General features: G+C 44.0%; 1 protein-coding gene across 2 annotated transcripts in view; it reads left to right on the top strand.

Moving 5' to 3' along the window:
* The first annotated feature begins 3,938 nt into the window (after window positions 1-3,938).
* Window positions 3,939-17,473, top strand: part of LOC132379106 (general transcription factor II-I repeat domain-containing protein 2A-like) — a 33,825-nt gene continuing 20,290 nt past the window's right edge. Inside the window, exons 1-2 of one of the 2 annotated variants that reach the window (XM_059946681.1) lie at window positions 3,939-5,859; window positions 5,945-6,071. In XM_059946681.1, coding sequence (XP_059802664.1) covers window positions 4,687-5,589 — 903 coding nt within the window. In that variant the 5' untranslated portion in view covers window positions 3,939-4,686 and the 3' untranslated portion in view covers window positions 5,590-5,859; window positions 5,945-6,071. Of the gene's footprint in view, window positions 5,860-5,944; window positions 6,072-17,473 lie in introns of those variants that run through there. The other variant, XM_059946685.1, reaches the window with a different exon arrangement.

Raw genomic sequence — 17,473 nt, 5'->3', positions numbered from 1 at the left:
CATCCACTATTTCTTGGGCTACTTCCTTAAGCACTCTGGGATGCAGACCATCTGGCCCTGGGGATTTATCTGCCTTTAATCCCTTCAATTTACCTAACACCACTTCCCTACTAACATGTATTTCCCTCAGTTCCTCCATCTCACTAGACCCTCGGTCCCTTACTATTTCTGGAATCATACGTGAGGACTCCCAAGTCCCTTTGCACCTCAGATTTTTGAATTTTCTCCCCATTTAGAAAATAGTCTACTCTTTTATTCCTTTTACCAAAGTGCATGACCATAAATTATATTCCATCTGCCACCTCTTTGCCCATTCTCCTAATTTGTCTAGTCTTTCTGCACCCACCCTGCCTCCTCAATGCTACCTGCCCCTCCAGCTATCTTAGTGTAGTCCACAAACTTGGCCACAAAGACATCAATTCCATCAGTGAAATCTTTGACATACAATGTAAAAAGAAGTAATCCCAACACTGACTCCTGCAGAACACCACTAGTCACTGGCGGCCAATCAGAAAAGGCTCCCTTTATTCTCACTTATTGCTTCTTGCCAATTAGGCCAATGCTCTGTTTGTGCTGGTAACTTTACAGTAATACCCCAGTCTCCTGTCTTGCTGATCAGCCTCGTGTGTGATACCTTGTCAAAGGCCTTTTGACAATCCAAGTACACAACACCAACTGATTCCCCTTTGTCAATCCTGCTTGTTATTTCCTCAAAGAATTCCAACAGATTTGTTGGGCAATATTTTCCCTTAAGGAAACAGTGCTGACTTTGGCCTATTTTATCATCTGCCTCCAAGTACTCCAAAACCCCATCCTTAACAATCGACTCCAACATCTTCCCAACCACTGAGATTGAGCTAACTGGCCCATAATTTATTTTTTTCTGTCTCTCTCCCTTCTTGAATAGTAGAGGAACATTTGCAATTTTCTAGTCCTCCAGAGCCCTGCCAGACTCTAGTGATTCTTGAAGGATCATTACTAATGTTTTCACAATCTCTTCAGCTACCTCTTTCAGAACCCTGGGGTGTAGACCATCTAGTCCAGGTTACTTATCTACCTTTAGACTTCTCCGTTTCCCAAGCCCCTTCCCCCTAGTGATAGCAACTGCACACATTTCTGTCCCATGACTCTCTCAACATCAGCATACTGCTAGTATCTTCTACAGAGAAGACTGATGCAAAATACCTACTTGGTTCATCTGTCATTTCCTGTCCCCCACTTCTACCTCTCCAGTGTCATTTTCCAACAGTCCGATATCTAGTCTCACCTCTCTTTTTATATATCTGAAAAAAAACCTTTTGGTATCCTCTTTGAGGCTAGCTTACCTTCATATTTAATCTCTTCTCTCCTTAAGGCTTTTTAATTGCCTTCTGTTGGTTTTTAAAAGAGTCCCAACCCTCTGAACTTTCCAATAATTTTGCCCTATTATATGCTCTCTCATGCCTTTACATTAGATCTGACTTCACTTGTCAGCCACGGTTGTGTCATCCTGCCTTCAGAATACTTCTGTTTTGGGATGTATCTATCCTGCACCTTCTGAATCGCTGCTCTGCTCTCATCCCTGCTAGTGTCCCCTTCCAATCAGCTTTGGCCATCTCCTCCCTCATACCTCTGTACTGCAGTCAAAGGAATAATCGGCAATCCTGGCTTGTATCACATTTGGCTAGTTCTGCTGACAGTGCGTCATCTTCAACATTAATTTCCTTTTTCATTCTCCACAGGTGTTGCCTGACTTGCTGAGTGTTCCCAGCAATGTATCTTACAGTTCCAGCATTGTTCTTTCTTCTATTCCTGTACATCTACTTATATCTCCTCCAGAAAGATCATCTGTGACTATCAAACCTTCAGCATGTTTTCTCAGCTGGCACCAATGCTTTTGAGTCTCCCATTTCCTTTTCTCTATTTCTGTCTCCACAGATCCTGTCTGATCAGCTGAATAGTTCCAGCCGTTTCAGTTTTATTTCAAATTCCCAGCGTCTGCAGTTTCTTGCTTTACATTCCTCGCTGAACTAACCATATTTGCAGAAATAGTGACCAGTTGTAAAACCACTGTAGCCAGGTGGAACAGAGAATTGTGCCTGTTGTTGCAGGCGGAGGGTGGGGGGGGGAATAGAGTGGGACCCACATGAGGTGCGTTAGTTATGCAGCTCCTTTCGTCCACTGCAAGATGGTGGAGGTCTTGGTGTGAGACACTACTTGAGCCTTTTATTTAATGCATTTTGCTTAACTTGAATTTGTGGTATTTGTATGGCTAGTCCTAAGTCTCCATGAGAACCTGAGGCACTAATCTGCTCTATTATATGTACTGTGTAGTAACTCTACCTAACACACTTTCTTCAGTTAGATGATAACTCAGGAGCTGTACTTTATTTGAAATCTGACTTGACTCGTGATGTACAATGTTTTTAACAAAGCTTCTGTTAATAAACTTTACTATAACTTTAAACTACCTTGTCAGACTGCCTGCCTTAGAGAGGTCCAGAGCCTGCCCAGAATACTAGCTAAGTAGTTACAGATTGGCACTGTGACCAAGGTCTTAATTGGAGAAAGGGAGTCTAAGGGAGACAGGTCAATCTTCACTGTGCTTCCAGGTGTCGTGCTGAAGTACTAGTTTGACTAAAGCAGTGGCCGCACAGAAGTCGAGTGAGTGGGACCATTGGAGGAGAGCAGCCATATCATCATAGCGCCATTCTGCTTATTAGACCGCATGGGGTTGGTGAAATGACTTTGATACGTTTTGTTTTGTTCATCTTGTTGATTTGTTTGCTACGTACATGGAAAATGTCTAACGCTGACGTGTTGGTAGAATTACAAGCTCTTGGAGCAAGGGTACAGGCAAGTGAGGAAGCTATGATGCGGTTGAAAGAGATGAATGAGTCTCTGTTGGTGCCGTTACAGGAGCAGCAACAGGCAACGGAACGAGTAGCCTCTTCCTTGCCTACTCCCTCTGCTGACAGGCCTACTAGCAGGCCGGATGAGGCGGGTAACTCCCCTCAGGCCAGGGAATGTGCTGTATACTTGCCAAAAGAGAGAAAATGTAAGATTTCCCTGGGGGGATCTTCCAGTGCTGCGTTTTACAAGTGGCTAGGTGACCCGATTTCAGCATTAAGACTTCACCCTTTTCTAGTGCTGAATAGGCAGCCTATATTTATGAATATGTAGGAGGGGAGGCAAGCTTCATCTGTACGGTTAGACCCTGAACATATTTTGGAGATCCGTGGAGAGATATATGAGCAGCCCAGTTCAGCAAGCAGGCTGCAAAAGCAGTGTGAAGACGAGCCTGTGCCTGAGTACTCCCATGCCTTGTTGTCCATAAGGGAAGAAATTCATAATAGCAAGGTGAAGACAGCAATGCTGCTCAGCGCGACCAATTTGCAGAGAATATGCATGACATCAGCCTCAGCAGAGAGCTCAGAAAGACGAGACAAAGCTTGACAATTTCATTTTTTTTTGCTTTTCACAAAGAAGCTCTTGAGCGGTGGGAGGAAGCAGAGGCTGGTGTGGAGTGAACTAGATGGGTGGGGTGGGGGGGGGGGTCTAGCTCCTGTGAGATGGAAACCACCGTAGTGGAGGCTAATGTGATTTCTTCAGACACTAATGTCAAACCTGGCCCAATCCTTTATAAAAGCTAGGGTAACATGTAAGGCAGGGGTCGGCAACCCGCGGCTACGGAGCCGCATGTGGCTCTTTCATCTCTGTTCTGCGGCTCCCTGTGGCTTTGGAAAATAAATGATGAGTATTTAATTAAAATGTATTTTATGTTAGTTTGTTAGTTTTTGAAATGTAATTCTAAATTTGAAGATTATGTTGATCTTGTACAATCTAAATGAAACGTGTTTTTGTCGCTATTAATATACGTCACCACTGCCAATGCCTGACACCCGCCAGTGCGCGATTTCTTTAATTTTTCGATCCAAGGTAGGCTAACTATGGAGAATTCTAAAAAAAGAAAAGTGACTGAAGAAAACAGAACGTTAAATGATACGTGGACAGATTCATTTGCTTTCACTGTTGACGAGACTGGTTTACCGGTATGCTTAATATGCAATGAGAAACTAGCAAACAACAAAAAGTCAAATGTCGCAAGACATTTCCAGAATAAACACGCAGCCTTTGCTCAAAAATATCCGGATGGAGATGAGAGAAAAAAAGCCATTTCGGAACTGATGCGGAAGGTTGATCTGAGCAAAAATCATTTCAAGAAGTGGATGAAGTCTGAAAAATCAACTACATATGCTAGTTTTGTTGCCGCTCAGGAAATAGTCAGGCACAGGAAGCAGTTTACAGATGGTGAATATATAAAATAATCTTTCATTAAGATTTCAGAACATCTATTCACGGACTTTAAAAACAAGAGTGAAGTTGTGCAGAAAATCAGGCCCCTCTCTGCAAAGACTGTCAAAGACAGAACCATAAAAATGGCAGAAGATATCACAAGACAGCAAATTAAAGACATCAATTCAGCTGTGGCCCCCTTGATTGCCTGTGACGAGTCTAAAGACAAAGGTGATATTGAACAAATAGCGCTGTTCTGCCCATATGTAAACTCTGTCGGGCCACAGGAAGAAATGATTGAGTTGATACCTCTAAAAGGCCAAAGATGGGGGGAGGACAACTGTGAGGCTGCCTTGAATTGTTTAAGAGCCAAAGGAATATAGACCACCCACCTGGTGTCAGTAGCTACTGATGGGGCACTGTATGACAGGAGCGCACAAGGGATTTGTGGCTTTCCTGCAGAAGTCGCTAGACAGAAAGCTGCTGACTTTTCACCGCATCGTGCACCAAGAGGCACTGTGCGCTCAAACATTTCCTCCGGAATGCACAGAAGTAATGGATGTTGTCATTCAGATTGTCAATAAAATAATGGCAAAAAGTTTAAATCACCGTCAATTCTGTTTGTTACTGGACGAGCTGGAAAGCGCATATTCTGATCTCCTGCTGCACAACAAAGTCCGGTGGCTGTCCAGAGGGGAGGTACTGAAACGCTTTGTCGCGTGTCTGGAAGAAGTGAAAACTTTCCTGGGCAGCAAAGGGCTCACCTTTCCTGAGCTGGAACAGCCAGAGTGGCAGGAAAAGCTACACTTCATGGTAGACATGACAGCGCACCTGAACACGCTGAACACAGCTCTTCAGGGGAAAGGACGCACAGCCCTGCACATGTTGGAGGATGTTTTGGCATTCGAGCGCAAGTTGACAGTGCTTGCCAGAGATTTACAGAAAGGCACATTGTCTCACTTCCCCAATTTGAGAGAGTTCAAACAAGCTCACGACATGATAAATTTGGAGTATTTACATTCTGCAATCATCGCAAAGCAAACATCGTTTGGGAAACGCTTCTGTGAGTTCAGAGAGGAAAAAAACACATTATCCTTCCTGGTCACTCCCCTAATCATCGATCCATCCCTACTGAATACGACTGCATTGGCAGGTGTGAGTCAACCTGATCTTGAGATGGAACTGGCCGACCTAGCCGACAAAGACATATGGGTGTCCAAGTTTAGACGCTTGACAGCAGACCTTGAAGATGTTGCCCGTCAGGCCTTTCTTGCTCAGAATCACAAATGGGGTGATATTGAAAACCTCTCCTAACCGGACAAACTTGTGTTCGAAACATGGAATGCTATCCCCAACATTCATGTAAACATTAAAAAGTATGCACTTGGAGTCCTGTCGATCTTTGGATCCACATACGATTGTGAGCAGGTGTTCTCCAACATGAACTTTATTAAAAACAAACACTGCGCACAGATGACACAGATGACAGCTTGCGATCCTGTGTAAAGATGAAGGTGATGTCATACAGCCCTGATGTGCAAACACTGTGCGCTGAGGTCCAGGAGCAGAAATCCCATTAACCAAGTATGATAAATATTTTAATTGCCTATTGTTTTATGTATAGTCATATTTTTTCATTGTTCAGTGAAATAGCCCTTCTATTTTTCAGGTTGACAGCTGGCTGACGTTATTTTTGGTTTGCTGCTGGCGGACAATTTAAGTTCGGCGTTTTTCATAAATACAAGAATAACTCAAATGGACATTGAGTATTTTACTTAAAAGTAACCTTCAACCCAATTTCTTTTTTTCAGAGTTCAAAATGTTTTTGTTGCATGCAGAAATGTAATTTCGTTTTCTCTGCAGGAGTTCATCGATTTCATAAATGCAACACATTATAGTTTGTTTATACACAGCATAAAGGCAAAAAAACATATTCAGTGTTATTTCATTTTAAATTTCAAACGGGTTCTGTGGCTCCCAGTGTTTTATTTTCTGTGGGAAAGGGGTCCAAATGGCTCTTTCAGTGGTAAAGGTTGCCGACCCCTGATGTAAGGGCTGGGTTCCAGGCATTCTGGTAGGCACCAACCTAGATTTGATTTGTCAGGTCAGCTGATCTGTTTTAAATGCTGGAATGTGAGCCCTGGTGCACAATACTCGCTGTCATCCCAGTCAACTCACAGGCAAAGCGGTGATTCTGCACAGGAGGGTGAAAGGGCAGCACATGTATCAGAGCAACAGTGAAGGGCCAAGCTACATGTGGGGTACAGTCTGGCCCAGGGGTAGCACATAGTGAATTGTTTGAATGTCTTGTGGGAGAGGTCTCTATGTTTCCACTGTTACTGAAAGTTTTTTTAGAGAGCAGTTGTGGCCAAGATGGGGTGGGGCTTTGGCAGACTGTGTCTGGCTTTCTTTGAGTGGAGCTAACAGTTCAGATAACCCCTACCTCGGTTACTTCAATGTTGATGTTGAAGCAGTGGCATTGGGCCAGAACATACCTAACGGACCCTGCTGGCTAGGCAGCAAGAAAGCATTATGAGCTGTGTCAGGTTTAATAAGGGATAAATGTTATTAAGAAGTGTTTGAGCTTTTGAATCCTGGTGACATACCAGCTTTACAGGCATCTACTGAAACTGATCAGAACTGGAAGATCGCATGTGTCGTCTGCTAGAATGAGCAGGGTGCCTCAGAAGATGGTAAGATTTTTGCCATTACTATTGCCCCTATACTGTTCTTCCCTGTAAGCTGAACCATTGGGGCAGAATTAGAGCACCTTGCCTGGGGGTCTAGTGGTTTGAAGTGCGTGTGTAGGGGTAAGGAATGAGCACCTAGTTAGATCAATGTGGGCTCCTCTGACGCAAACACATCTTGCGGCACTTTCTGTAGCTGAAATAGTTGCTGTAGAGGAGTCTGATGTCTGCTTCGGGTGTATAGGTCCTCAAGAGGAATGAGTGACCTTTAGGGAACGGCCGGTAACAGCAAGGATCACAAAATGCCTCCAGCCTTAGCGCAGCTCCAGTTCCCTGGGCTCACGCTTCATTAAGTGAAGCAGGTTAGGCAGTTGCTGTGCAAATTTGCTCATGTTTTTGTGAAGTTCGAAGAGGATCTGGGGTGCACAAACATCATTCAACATGAAATACCTGTAGATGATGAATTTCCTATGCGTCAGAGGTATAGGGGGACTCCCCCAGCCAGTACGAGGAGGTTAAAGACCACATTAAGAAACTTCCAGAGCAGGGTGTGATCAGAGAGAGTAGCAGCCCCTGCTTGTCCTGTTTGGTGATTGTTGGAAAGAAGCAGGGTCAATGTGGATGTGTGCTGACTATAGGAGGTTGAACACCATAATCAGGAAGGATGCCTACCCTCACCCCAGTATTGCAGAATCACTAGATGCCTTAAGTGGTGCAGGATGGTTGTTCACTGTCAACTTAGCCAGTGGTTATAACCAAATGGAAATGGTGGAGACCTAAAACTCCATTTTCTATTTCATTTCGCCTGTATGAACTCAACCGAATGGCCTTCGGTCTGTGTAATGCTCCAGGGACGTTTCAAAAGTTAATGGAGTGCATCCTGGGTGACCAGCGGTTCCGGTCACTGTTGCTTTATCTTGATAATGCGATCGTTTTCTCCTCCACCTCTGAAGAGCACCTTTTGCATCTTGAACTGGCTTTATCATGCTTTGAGCATTTCAGCCTCAAATTTAAGCTCAGTAAGTGTTCTTCCTGTGAGTCTGAAGAATTGTACCTGGGCCATGTCATCTCTTCGAAAGGCTTGTCAATGGATCCTGGGTAGATTCAAGCCATGGCTGATGGAGAAAGTCCAAGACACTTTCAGAGCTGCAGTCCGTCCTGGGCTTTGCCAGCTTTTACAGGAGGATCATAGGGAACTTTGCCCATATAGCTGCCCCTCTCCATGCTCTTTCAGCTTTGGCCTCTGCAAAGAAGGACAGACATTGCCTGCCAGCCCACTTTTTTCCCCAGCAGTGGAATCCAGAATGTGATATTGCTTTCCAGACCCTGAAAGAGAAGCTTGTCACAGCTCCAATATTGGCATATGCAGATTTCTCAAATCTATTCGTTCTTGAAATTAATGCAAGCCACCAGGCTCTTGGGGCAGTACTTTCTCAGGAAGTGGACTTGCAGAGGAGACTGGTCTCCTAGGTTACCAGGGGACTTCGGGCATCGGAAAGAAACATGGAAAATTATAGTGCCATGCAACTTGAACTGCTATGTCTTAAGTTGGCAGTCACTGATAAGTTCAGGGAGCATTAGCTCAACAATAAGTTTGTGGTCCTGGCAGACAACAACCCTTTGAGCCACCTGCAGACCACAAGATTGGGGGTATAGAGCAGTGCTGGGTTGCAGAGCTCACCCGATTTGACTTCCAGATTATTTCCTGTCATGGCCGTCAGAATGCAGCCACAGATGCCCTGTCAAAGCAGCACTTGGGACACCTCTTCTGAAGGTTTGGCCATGGAACACCTTTCTGAGGCTTATGGTGCCCCCTCAGCCCATAATCACCAAAGCCACCAGTAGTTTCCCATCTACAGCAAAGATGGGCCACGCTTCGATGGGCTGATCCAGTTATCTTGGCCTTCCTGAAGTACTGGGCCAGGGGAGAGCAACAAGCCGGGTGGAGCGGCTGATGGAGGAGACGCAAATGCTGGAACTGCAGAGGCCGTAGAATTGGGAAGTCGTCGGTGAAGGGGTTTTGTATCGTTAATGGGAGAACCAATGAAAGGGCAGCCAGAAGCAACTCATCCCTCCAGCCTCCCCGCAGGAGCAAGTGGTGACCCAGCTGCATGGGGTGTACAGCAGGGGTGGAGAGAACGTTCAGGTTGGTGAGTGGGTGATGTTACTGGCCAGGCATGTACTGTGATGTGGAAGAGCTCTGTCAGCCCTGTGAGAGATGCACAGTGTCTAAGGCCCCACAACCCAAAGTAGTAACATCTATGGGCACCTTGTTTTATCCAGGTCATTGGAAATAGACTTCACACTGCCTGAGCCATCGTCAAATGGGTGGGGAATGTGCTGGTTTTAACAGATGTATTCTCCAAGTTTACTGTTGCCATGCCAACACGTGTTCAACGGACTGCCACTATAGCCAGGTGCTTGGTGAGGAACTGGATTTAACATATGGGGTGCCAGCTCGGATACACTCGGACCAAGGGAGGTGTTTTGAAGCTGAGCTGGTCCAGTCCCTGTGTAAACTCCGTAGCAACTGGAAGAGCTGAGCATCTCCATATCAGCCCAGGGCAACGGGCAATGTGAATGGTGTAACCGGAGACTTCACCACCTCCTTCACACCTTTTGCCCACAGATGAAGAAGAATTGGGTGGAGTAGGTACCTGAATGTCTTTGCCTATAACACTATGGAGTCAGTCAAGTGACTTCTTATTGTCATTTTGACCATAACTGCAGGTAAAGTACACAGTAAAAACGAGACAATGTTTTTCAGGACCATGGTGCTACAAGAACAATACAAAAAAACTACACTGAATGACGTAAACCAACACAAAAACTACACTAGACTACAGACCTACCCAGGACTGCATAAAGGACACAGAATAGTGCAGGCATTACAATAAGCAATAAACAAGACAATAGGCACAGCAGAGGTCAGTAGGTTGGTAGTCTGATGGCTTGGGGGAAAATCTGTTACATAAATAATCAGCTGAATGGCAGCATCCGGGATCCTGTCCGTTTCTGTACTCCCGCTGAGTATTTCGTTGCCACAGATGTAGTCCAATTTAATGTCCATTGGAGAGCAGAATGGACGGGAGAGCCGGCCGGCTAGGACTTACTTTTTTCCTGGTACGGCCTCCTGCCCGCTCGCCTCGCTTCCGCTTCCTTGCACACCGCTTACGACATTCCCACCTCCGGCCACACGCATCAGGCAACTCCGAGGACAGCAGGCCCGATTCCCTCAGCAAGCCGAGGTTGCGCAATCTAACCAGCAGATTTTCATGAAGGTTTGTTTTTGGGCGATCTCTGTATTGTAGCAGTATCTGGCGATGGTAGATAGTCACTCTGTTATCCATTGCCCTAAACCCTAATTGTGCCTTAAAATTAAATTAAAAAACTAAATTAACGTAGCGCCAGATCCCAAAGGCTGCAGCTGCCGTGTGCCGCGCCGCCTACAGGAGTCAAAAAACAGGACAGTTAATACAGGAGCATCAAAGCACTGGGTATTCTTCATATTTTCTCCTCCTTGGACAGATGCCCAACATATGCCTAGACATCATATTGCGATGACTTTGTGGGAGTGGTGGAGGAATAGATTCAGCAGAACCAGGACAGCTGGAAAAGGCAGAGTCCTGGTGTCAGCACTCCAGGTATCCCACATCAGATGCAGAGCTGTGCCCAGAACAGTTAGTACGGGTGCGGAATCATCAATGCCAACACAAGATTCAGGATCTCTGGCTTTCCATCCTGTACCGTATAGTTACACAGCTGAGCCCTGGTAAGCCAGTGTATACAGTAGCACCAGTGGATTCCTCACGACCCACTAGAAATCTCCACCGCTCTGACCACGCGGCCAAAGGGTAACCAGAGGATCTTGTTCCTGAGCGGGTCGCTACTGAGTCAAAGAGCAATGAAGAGGAGACAGACTCTGAGAATGTGGTGGGTCTCCAGGTTCCCTATGGGCCAGAAGAATGTATGGCAGGTAACAGCTCAACTGGAAGAATATGAGAGCTCTGGTCGGGTGAAGCAGGACTCAGGGTCCAAAGAGGAGGGAGGCAGAGAAGGCTCCCCAGTGACTGCCCCGGAGATCAACTCAGACCACTACTGGTGTCCATTCCAACCCACTCAACTTACTGAGGTCTGTCATCCGTCTCCAAAATGGAGAGTGCATGGGGTCTTTGTAGAACCTATAGGGAGGGCTTCATAATAAGATCTGCAGTCAATAGTGTAAATGAACATAAGTGGGACACTGATCACTTCTGGGGAGGAGGGGGTTGTGAATGTAGCCAGGTGGAACAGAGAATTGTGCCTGTTGTTTCCAGTAGGAGGGAAAATGGCGTGGGACTTTCCTTCCCAGGTGGCCTTAAAATCATGCCCCCAGGCGTGCTTAGCCCATTGTCCAGTCCACAAGGGGAGGTGAGTGGCAGTATTGCTAATTGATTTTAGTGACCGTGTGTATCCATGTGAGGTGTGTTGCTTATGCAACGCAGGATGGTTTAGGTCTTTGTGTGAGTCACTGCTCTGGCCTTTTATTTAATGCATTTTGCTGAACTTGAGTTTGTGATATTTGTATGGTTAGTCTTAAATCTCTATGTGAACCTGAGGAATTGATGGACTTTATTACTCTGTGTAGTATCTTTACCTAACACACTTTAGTGCACTTTATTTGGTCTGATGATAACTCAGCAGCTGTATTTTATTTGAAATCTAGCTTGCCTCTCTATGTCCAACATGTTTAACAAAACTTCTGCTTGATAATAAAATTTGTTGTAACGTTGGACTGCCTGACTTAAAGAGGCCTGGAATACTGACTCAGTAGTTGCACTATGTATGAAATGCTTCAACAGCAAAACTGATTACTGCTTTAACCATACAATTTGTTCCTGAGGATCCCAATCGTACTTTTCCAGATATGAAAGAATGGAAGGCATTTAGCGATTATTGGTATGGGTAGGGAATACAGTATCATGTGAAGCATTCATTGGACTGACATTGCAAGTACAACAGGCTTAAAAACCATATACAGGACAGCTGAAAGGATTATTTGCCCAAATTCAGGTGGCAGCTGGAGACAGGGCCAGGTTTCAGCAAAGGGTCTAGTTTTCGTGCCAACAATTTTGTTCTTTTGTCAGGGGTCAGAATGCTCATCAAAATAAAGAAAAAACAAACCAAACAGTATGGCCTAAAGCTTTAAAAGTAAAGCAGTAACTTGCAGAACCATGCCTTACAAGTAATTTATGCCTCATCAATGAGATTAAACCAAACACTTGTTAGAGGCAGAGACAATTACAGGAACTTCATTTTTTCAAACAAATATGATACCTTATAAAGACAAAACAACCTGAATTATCCAAGAAAATTTTCAGGCCTTTAAAATGTCTTGTTGAATTGTTTTAATTGTTTAAAATTGTTCCGTTATTCTTCGTCATCAGAAGGTATTGCTTCTGGAGCTGAATGTGAAGAGAACTCGCTTGGTTTGTGATAAATTACTGTGCTGTAATCTGCAGAACAATTGAAAATAATCTTTCAATTAATGATTCATAAAACTACCTAGGAATTTAAGAAAAAGATTATATAAAGTGATCAAAAATCTAACGATGATGTTCTGGCCATATCCAATCCCTTAACCCCCAACCTATTGCCACCAGAACATTGAACAACAGATAGCAGAGAGAATAGGATTGTTGTAGTACAGGTGTTCCCAACTTTTTTAAAGCCAACGACCCCTAACATTAACCATGGGGTCTGTGGATCCCAGGTTGGGAACCCCTTTTGTAGGGGTAACTTCAGCTTCCCTCATATCGACTGGACCTCCTTAGTGCAAGAGGTTTAGTTATGATAGAATTTGTTCGGTGTGTACAGGAGGGTTTTCTTAAATCAATAATTTACTGTATAGCCTACAGTATAATAAGAGACTACTTTATCTTTTAGTAACATGTCGTTGAATGCGCTATTAGGCGCATATTGAGTGTGCGTTATTAGGCGCTTATTGATCTGCGCGTGTGTGTTAAAGTTTGGATTCTGCCAGTAAAGAACCATGAAACATGGCTCCCGTCTCCAGTGTTTTTATTAATAGCATTGTTGTGTAGCCATACCACATACACAACAAATTGGCAACGAGGTTAATGAACCTACATCTTATCAGTACGTTGATAAGATACGTTATCAGTTTTAATTGATAACGACACTCTGAGGAAGAGTGCAACTAACGAGCCAAGGAGTGGGAGAAGGAGGCAGAGCGAGTCTGCGATTCTGAAAGGAAGTGGGAGCGCAGCTGAGTCGGGAACGTCAGGAGACCAAGAGACACGGTCGCAGCCATAGCACATCCAGGTGAGACCGCAGCCGGCTCTGACCGCCAGGGGCTGAGGGTCTGCCTGCCCCAGAAAGGAGATAAAAAGGAGTCACACACACACCTAGATGGAGGGCGCTCGTGGCGCTAGCAAAACGGTTACGTGAGTCAGAAAGAAAACAAGGGGAAAATGGGGTTAAATCAACAGAACAAAGATGGCAATGATTGGAACCATTACAACATTTGATAGTAGAATTGAAGAGTGGGCAACTTACATTGAAAGAGTGGAGCTATATTGTGAGGCTTATGGTGAAAAGAAAGCCAGCGTCTTACTCAGCGAAAAACATACGGGCTGCTACGGAGCTTGTTAGCCCCTGAAAAGCCGGCTGACAAAATGTTCAAGCAAATAGTAGACACTCTCCAAAAGCATTTAAACCCCAAACTGCTGGTCATTGCTGAAAGATTTAAATTTCACAATTGGAATTTGAGTGAAAATGAAAGCATTTCTGAATATTGTGCTGAATTGCGCAAATTATCAGAACATTGTCAATTTGGAGCTGGTCTATCGGACGCATTGAGGGATAGGTTAGTGTGTGGCATGTACTGTGAAACCACAGAGAAGAAGCTCCTGGGTGAAAAAGACCTTACACTAGAGAAGGTGCTGAACATTGCAATATCAATGGAAACAGTAGCACAGGGTGCTTCAGAGATGCAACAAAAATCTCTGGAATATGCTACGAATAAAATGTCACTGAACAGAAATGAAGGAAAGGAATGGTACCATTGTGGGAACATGTCACATGACCCTGATGACTGTTGGTTTAAAGACAAAGAAAGCAGAAACTGTGGCAAACAGGGCCACACTGGCAGAGTATGCAAAGCTAGTAAAAAGCAGGAAAAGGTCAAAATACAGAGAAACAAGATACCCCAGAAAGGAAAACACTACAATGTACACAAACTGGAAGAAAGCAGTTCTGATGAAAACTGGTCAGACAGAAGTCAATTGTCTTGTCTGCAACTCCACAGCATGAAAGACACAGATGATCAAAGAGTAATATGGATCACCCCACAAGTGGCAGGTGTGAGACTGAAAATGGAGTCAGACGCAGGCTCAACTATAACAGTGATCTCTGTACACGACTACAATCGACTGTTTTCTCACATACCTCTGAAACGAACTAAACTACTGCTAAAGACTTACACAGGACAGAGAGTGCGTCCCAAAGGTAATATTAATGTGACAGTGACCCATGGAGATAAAACACAGCAGCTGAACCTCTATGTACTGAAAAAATGGAGGACCACCATTGCTGGGACGTGAATGGCTCAGGAAAATCCAGATGGATTGGCACACCATCAACTAGATGGGCACTAGATGTGTCAGCAAAGGAGGGCAGCTCGGCAGGGAAGATGTCCTCTCACACATTGTTGACTATTACAACGACGAGAAGAAGCAAGACAGCATTGACAATGAGGGCGATCGCAGTATCCATGGCTGCGACTCGGATGAAGATACAGAGGATGCAAGGGAGACAGATATTGCCAATAAACAGGATGATGAAGACTACCTGGAAGTAAAAGAGCAGATATACCAGGAGAAATTGACATCTGTTAAATGATGAAGAAACTAGATCCACAATATAAGGAAAGAATACGAAATGCAGAGCTTTTGCTGCAACTGGAGACAGAACAAGTGGAAAGGAATTATATTAAAGAGAAGAAAGCAGCAGTGAAGGAATTTGAAGATAAAAAGATTTGAGTTAGAAGAAAAGAAAATGATGATTGAGAATGAGAGGCTAACAATGGAACTCATAGGAGATTCTATGGAGGTAAAGCCAACAATGACTAGGAAACTAAGGAGGAGACCTAATGACCCTGTTCCAATACAGACAAAAGACGAAAACCTGCACCTGCGCAGTTAAATTACTTGTTGATAGATGAATAGATAATGGAAGATCTGCGACCTCTCAATAAGCTTAGAAAAGACCAGCATCTCCTGAGCATCTTCCCAGCACTCCTGCTGAATCATCAGCAGAAAGATATGAAGCATGAATAGAAGATGGAAAGTTATATTATGATAAGAGATGGTATCATAAATGTCAGGCTATCTATTTGGAATCTAAGGAGAATTCGAGCATTGGCTGTGTAATTAGCTCAGTTGGATCAAATGAGATATGGGTAAGGAAGGCAAGTGATAGCACAAAGATGTGTATATATCTAGGACAGCTGCGCAGAGGAGTCTTCATTATACAGAGGCGATCTGCTGCCTAGAACTCTTAGCAAGTTGAAGGCACATATCATCTTTACTTCCTATGCCCAGAGGTCAACTTTTCATGACTTTTATATGGAAATCTGTATTAAAAGAAACAAGTTATTGACAGATATTACGTGGAGAGGCAGAGTAGCCCCCCCCCCAGAGACTTGAGTTATAAATGGGTCTTAGACCAAAAGTTTTAAAAAAGGCTTGTTATAATTTGATGTTATTGCATTACTTTGTTATAATTTGATATTATTAAGTTACTAAGTAAATAAATGGTAGGTGTTAGTATGTTAAGGGTAAACATATTTGTTTGGCCTAGTGCCCTAGTTTTAAAAAAAATTGATATACTATTAAAATAAAAGGGGAGGAGTGTACCATATAGCCTACAGTATTATAAAGGACTGCTTTGCTTTAGTAACATGTCGTTGAATGTGTTATTGGGCGCAAATTGATCTGCATGTGTGTGTTAAAGTTCGGATTCTGCCGGTAAAGAACCATGAGCCTCAGCACCCATCTCCAGTGTTTTTATTAATAGCATTGTTGTGTAGCCAGGCTACATACACAACAAATAAGAAGATAGTCTACCAAAGGGAAGGGCCATTCTAAGCCTGATCTTGGGTAACGATCCAGGTCATCTGACCTTTCAATGGGAGAACAGTTAGGAAACTGATCACAACTCCTTATGTTTTAAGATAGCTATAGTTAGGTTTAATAGAGATTGTGGAAGAGTATTTAATTGTGACGGAGTAAAGTATAAGAATATTAGGCAGGAACAAGGAAGAATTCATTAGAAACAGGAGCTTGTTGGCAAGTCCACTTATGACATATGGAGGATGTTTAAATACTCACTGCACCAAGTTAGGACAGGTATATTCAGGGAAGAAGGAAGGACAAGGATGTCAGGAGGTAGTGAATTTAGTCAAGTTGAAAAATCCAGCATACTTAAGGTTAAGGAAGCTGAAATCAAACAGGGCCCTTGAGAACTAAAAAGAACTTTAGAAAGGAATTTGGAGAGTTTGGCTTGTTTTCTCTGGAGTAACGGGGGATGAGCAGAGATTTAATGCGGTTTATAACAGAGATAGAGTAGATAGCCAGTATCTTTTTCCGAGGTTTGAAATGTCTAGTAGCAAGGGGCATACACTTAAGTTATATATGTCAAACTCAAGGCCCGCGGGCCAAATCCGGCCAGTGGTGGAATTATCCTTGGCCCGCAAGATAATATCTAATTACTATTAAAGCTGGCCCCAGTAATCAAAGCGCCTATGGCGTATGATATGGCTAATGCTGAGTTTATTCAGGTACCAGCTTTTCAGGGTTTTTAGTGTTTATTCGGTTTCCCTGGTTTATTTCCTGAATATCATTAATGAATAAATTTTTTTTCTATTAGAGCTGGCCCGCCGGTATATTGCATGCACCACTAATACTACAAATCCCACAATGCACTGCCAGAGCATTGCTCGCGCTTGCCTTACTCTCTCATCAGCATCCTTATGGCGCTAGTCACGTGTGGTCAACTTTCAGCTATCCCTCACCCCAAAAATGGCTGAACGAAAGGTGGACTTTGAAAACAGGGGTTTTCAAGGCAGGTGGGAGGCAGAGTATATGTTCGCAGATATAAAGGGCAAACCTGTTTGTCTTGTGTGCGGAGACGGTGTGGCTGTAATTAAAGAATATAATGTAAGACGACACTATGAAACGAAACACCACGACAAATACAAGCATCTGGACAAGAAACAGAAGCCTGCGATGTGCGGTCAAAAGAGTGGATTGGTGGGCAGGATCCGGGAGAAGATGCGGGAGGAAAACGGTGCAGGTGAGCCGACAGCTTATCACTGCGTCATACACCAGGAATCGTTGTGTGGCAAAGCCTTGAAAATGGAACATATAATGAGCACCATAACACGAGCAGTTAACTTCATAAGAGCCGAAGGTTTAAATCACCGCGAGTTCAAGCATTTCTGGAGGAGT

Source organism: Hypanus sabinus, chromosome 2, assembly GCF_030144855.1.
Source record: "Hypanus sabinus isolate sHypSab1 chromosome 2, sHypSab1.hap1, whole genome shotgun sequence".
NCBI classification, from domain to species: Eukaryota; Metazoa; Chordata; class Chondrichthyes; order Myliobatiformes; family Dasyatidae; genus Hypanus; species Hypanus sabinus.
Note: the sequence above shows the minus strand (reverse complement) of the source record. Positions and strands in the feature narration are given on the sequence as shown.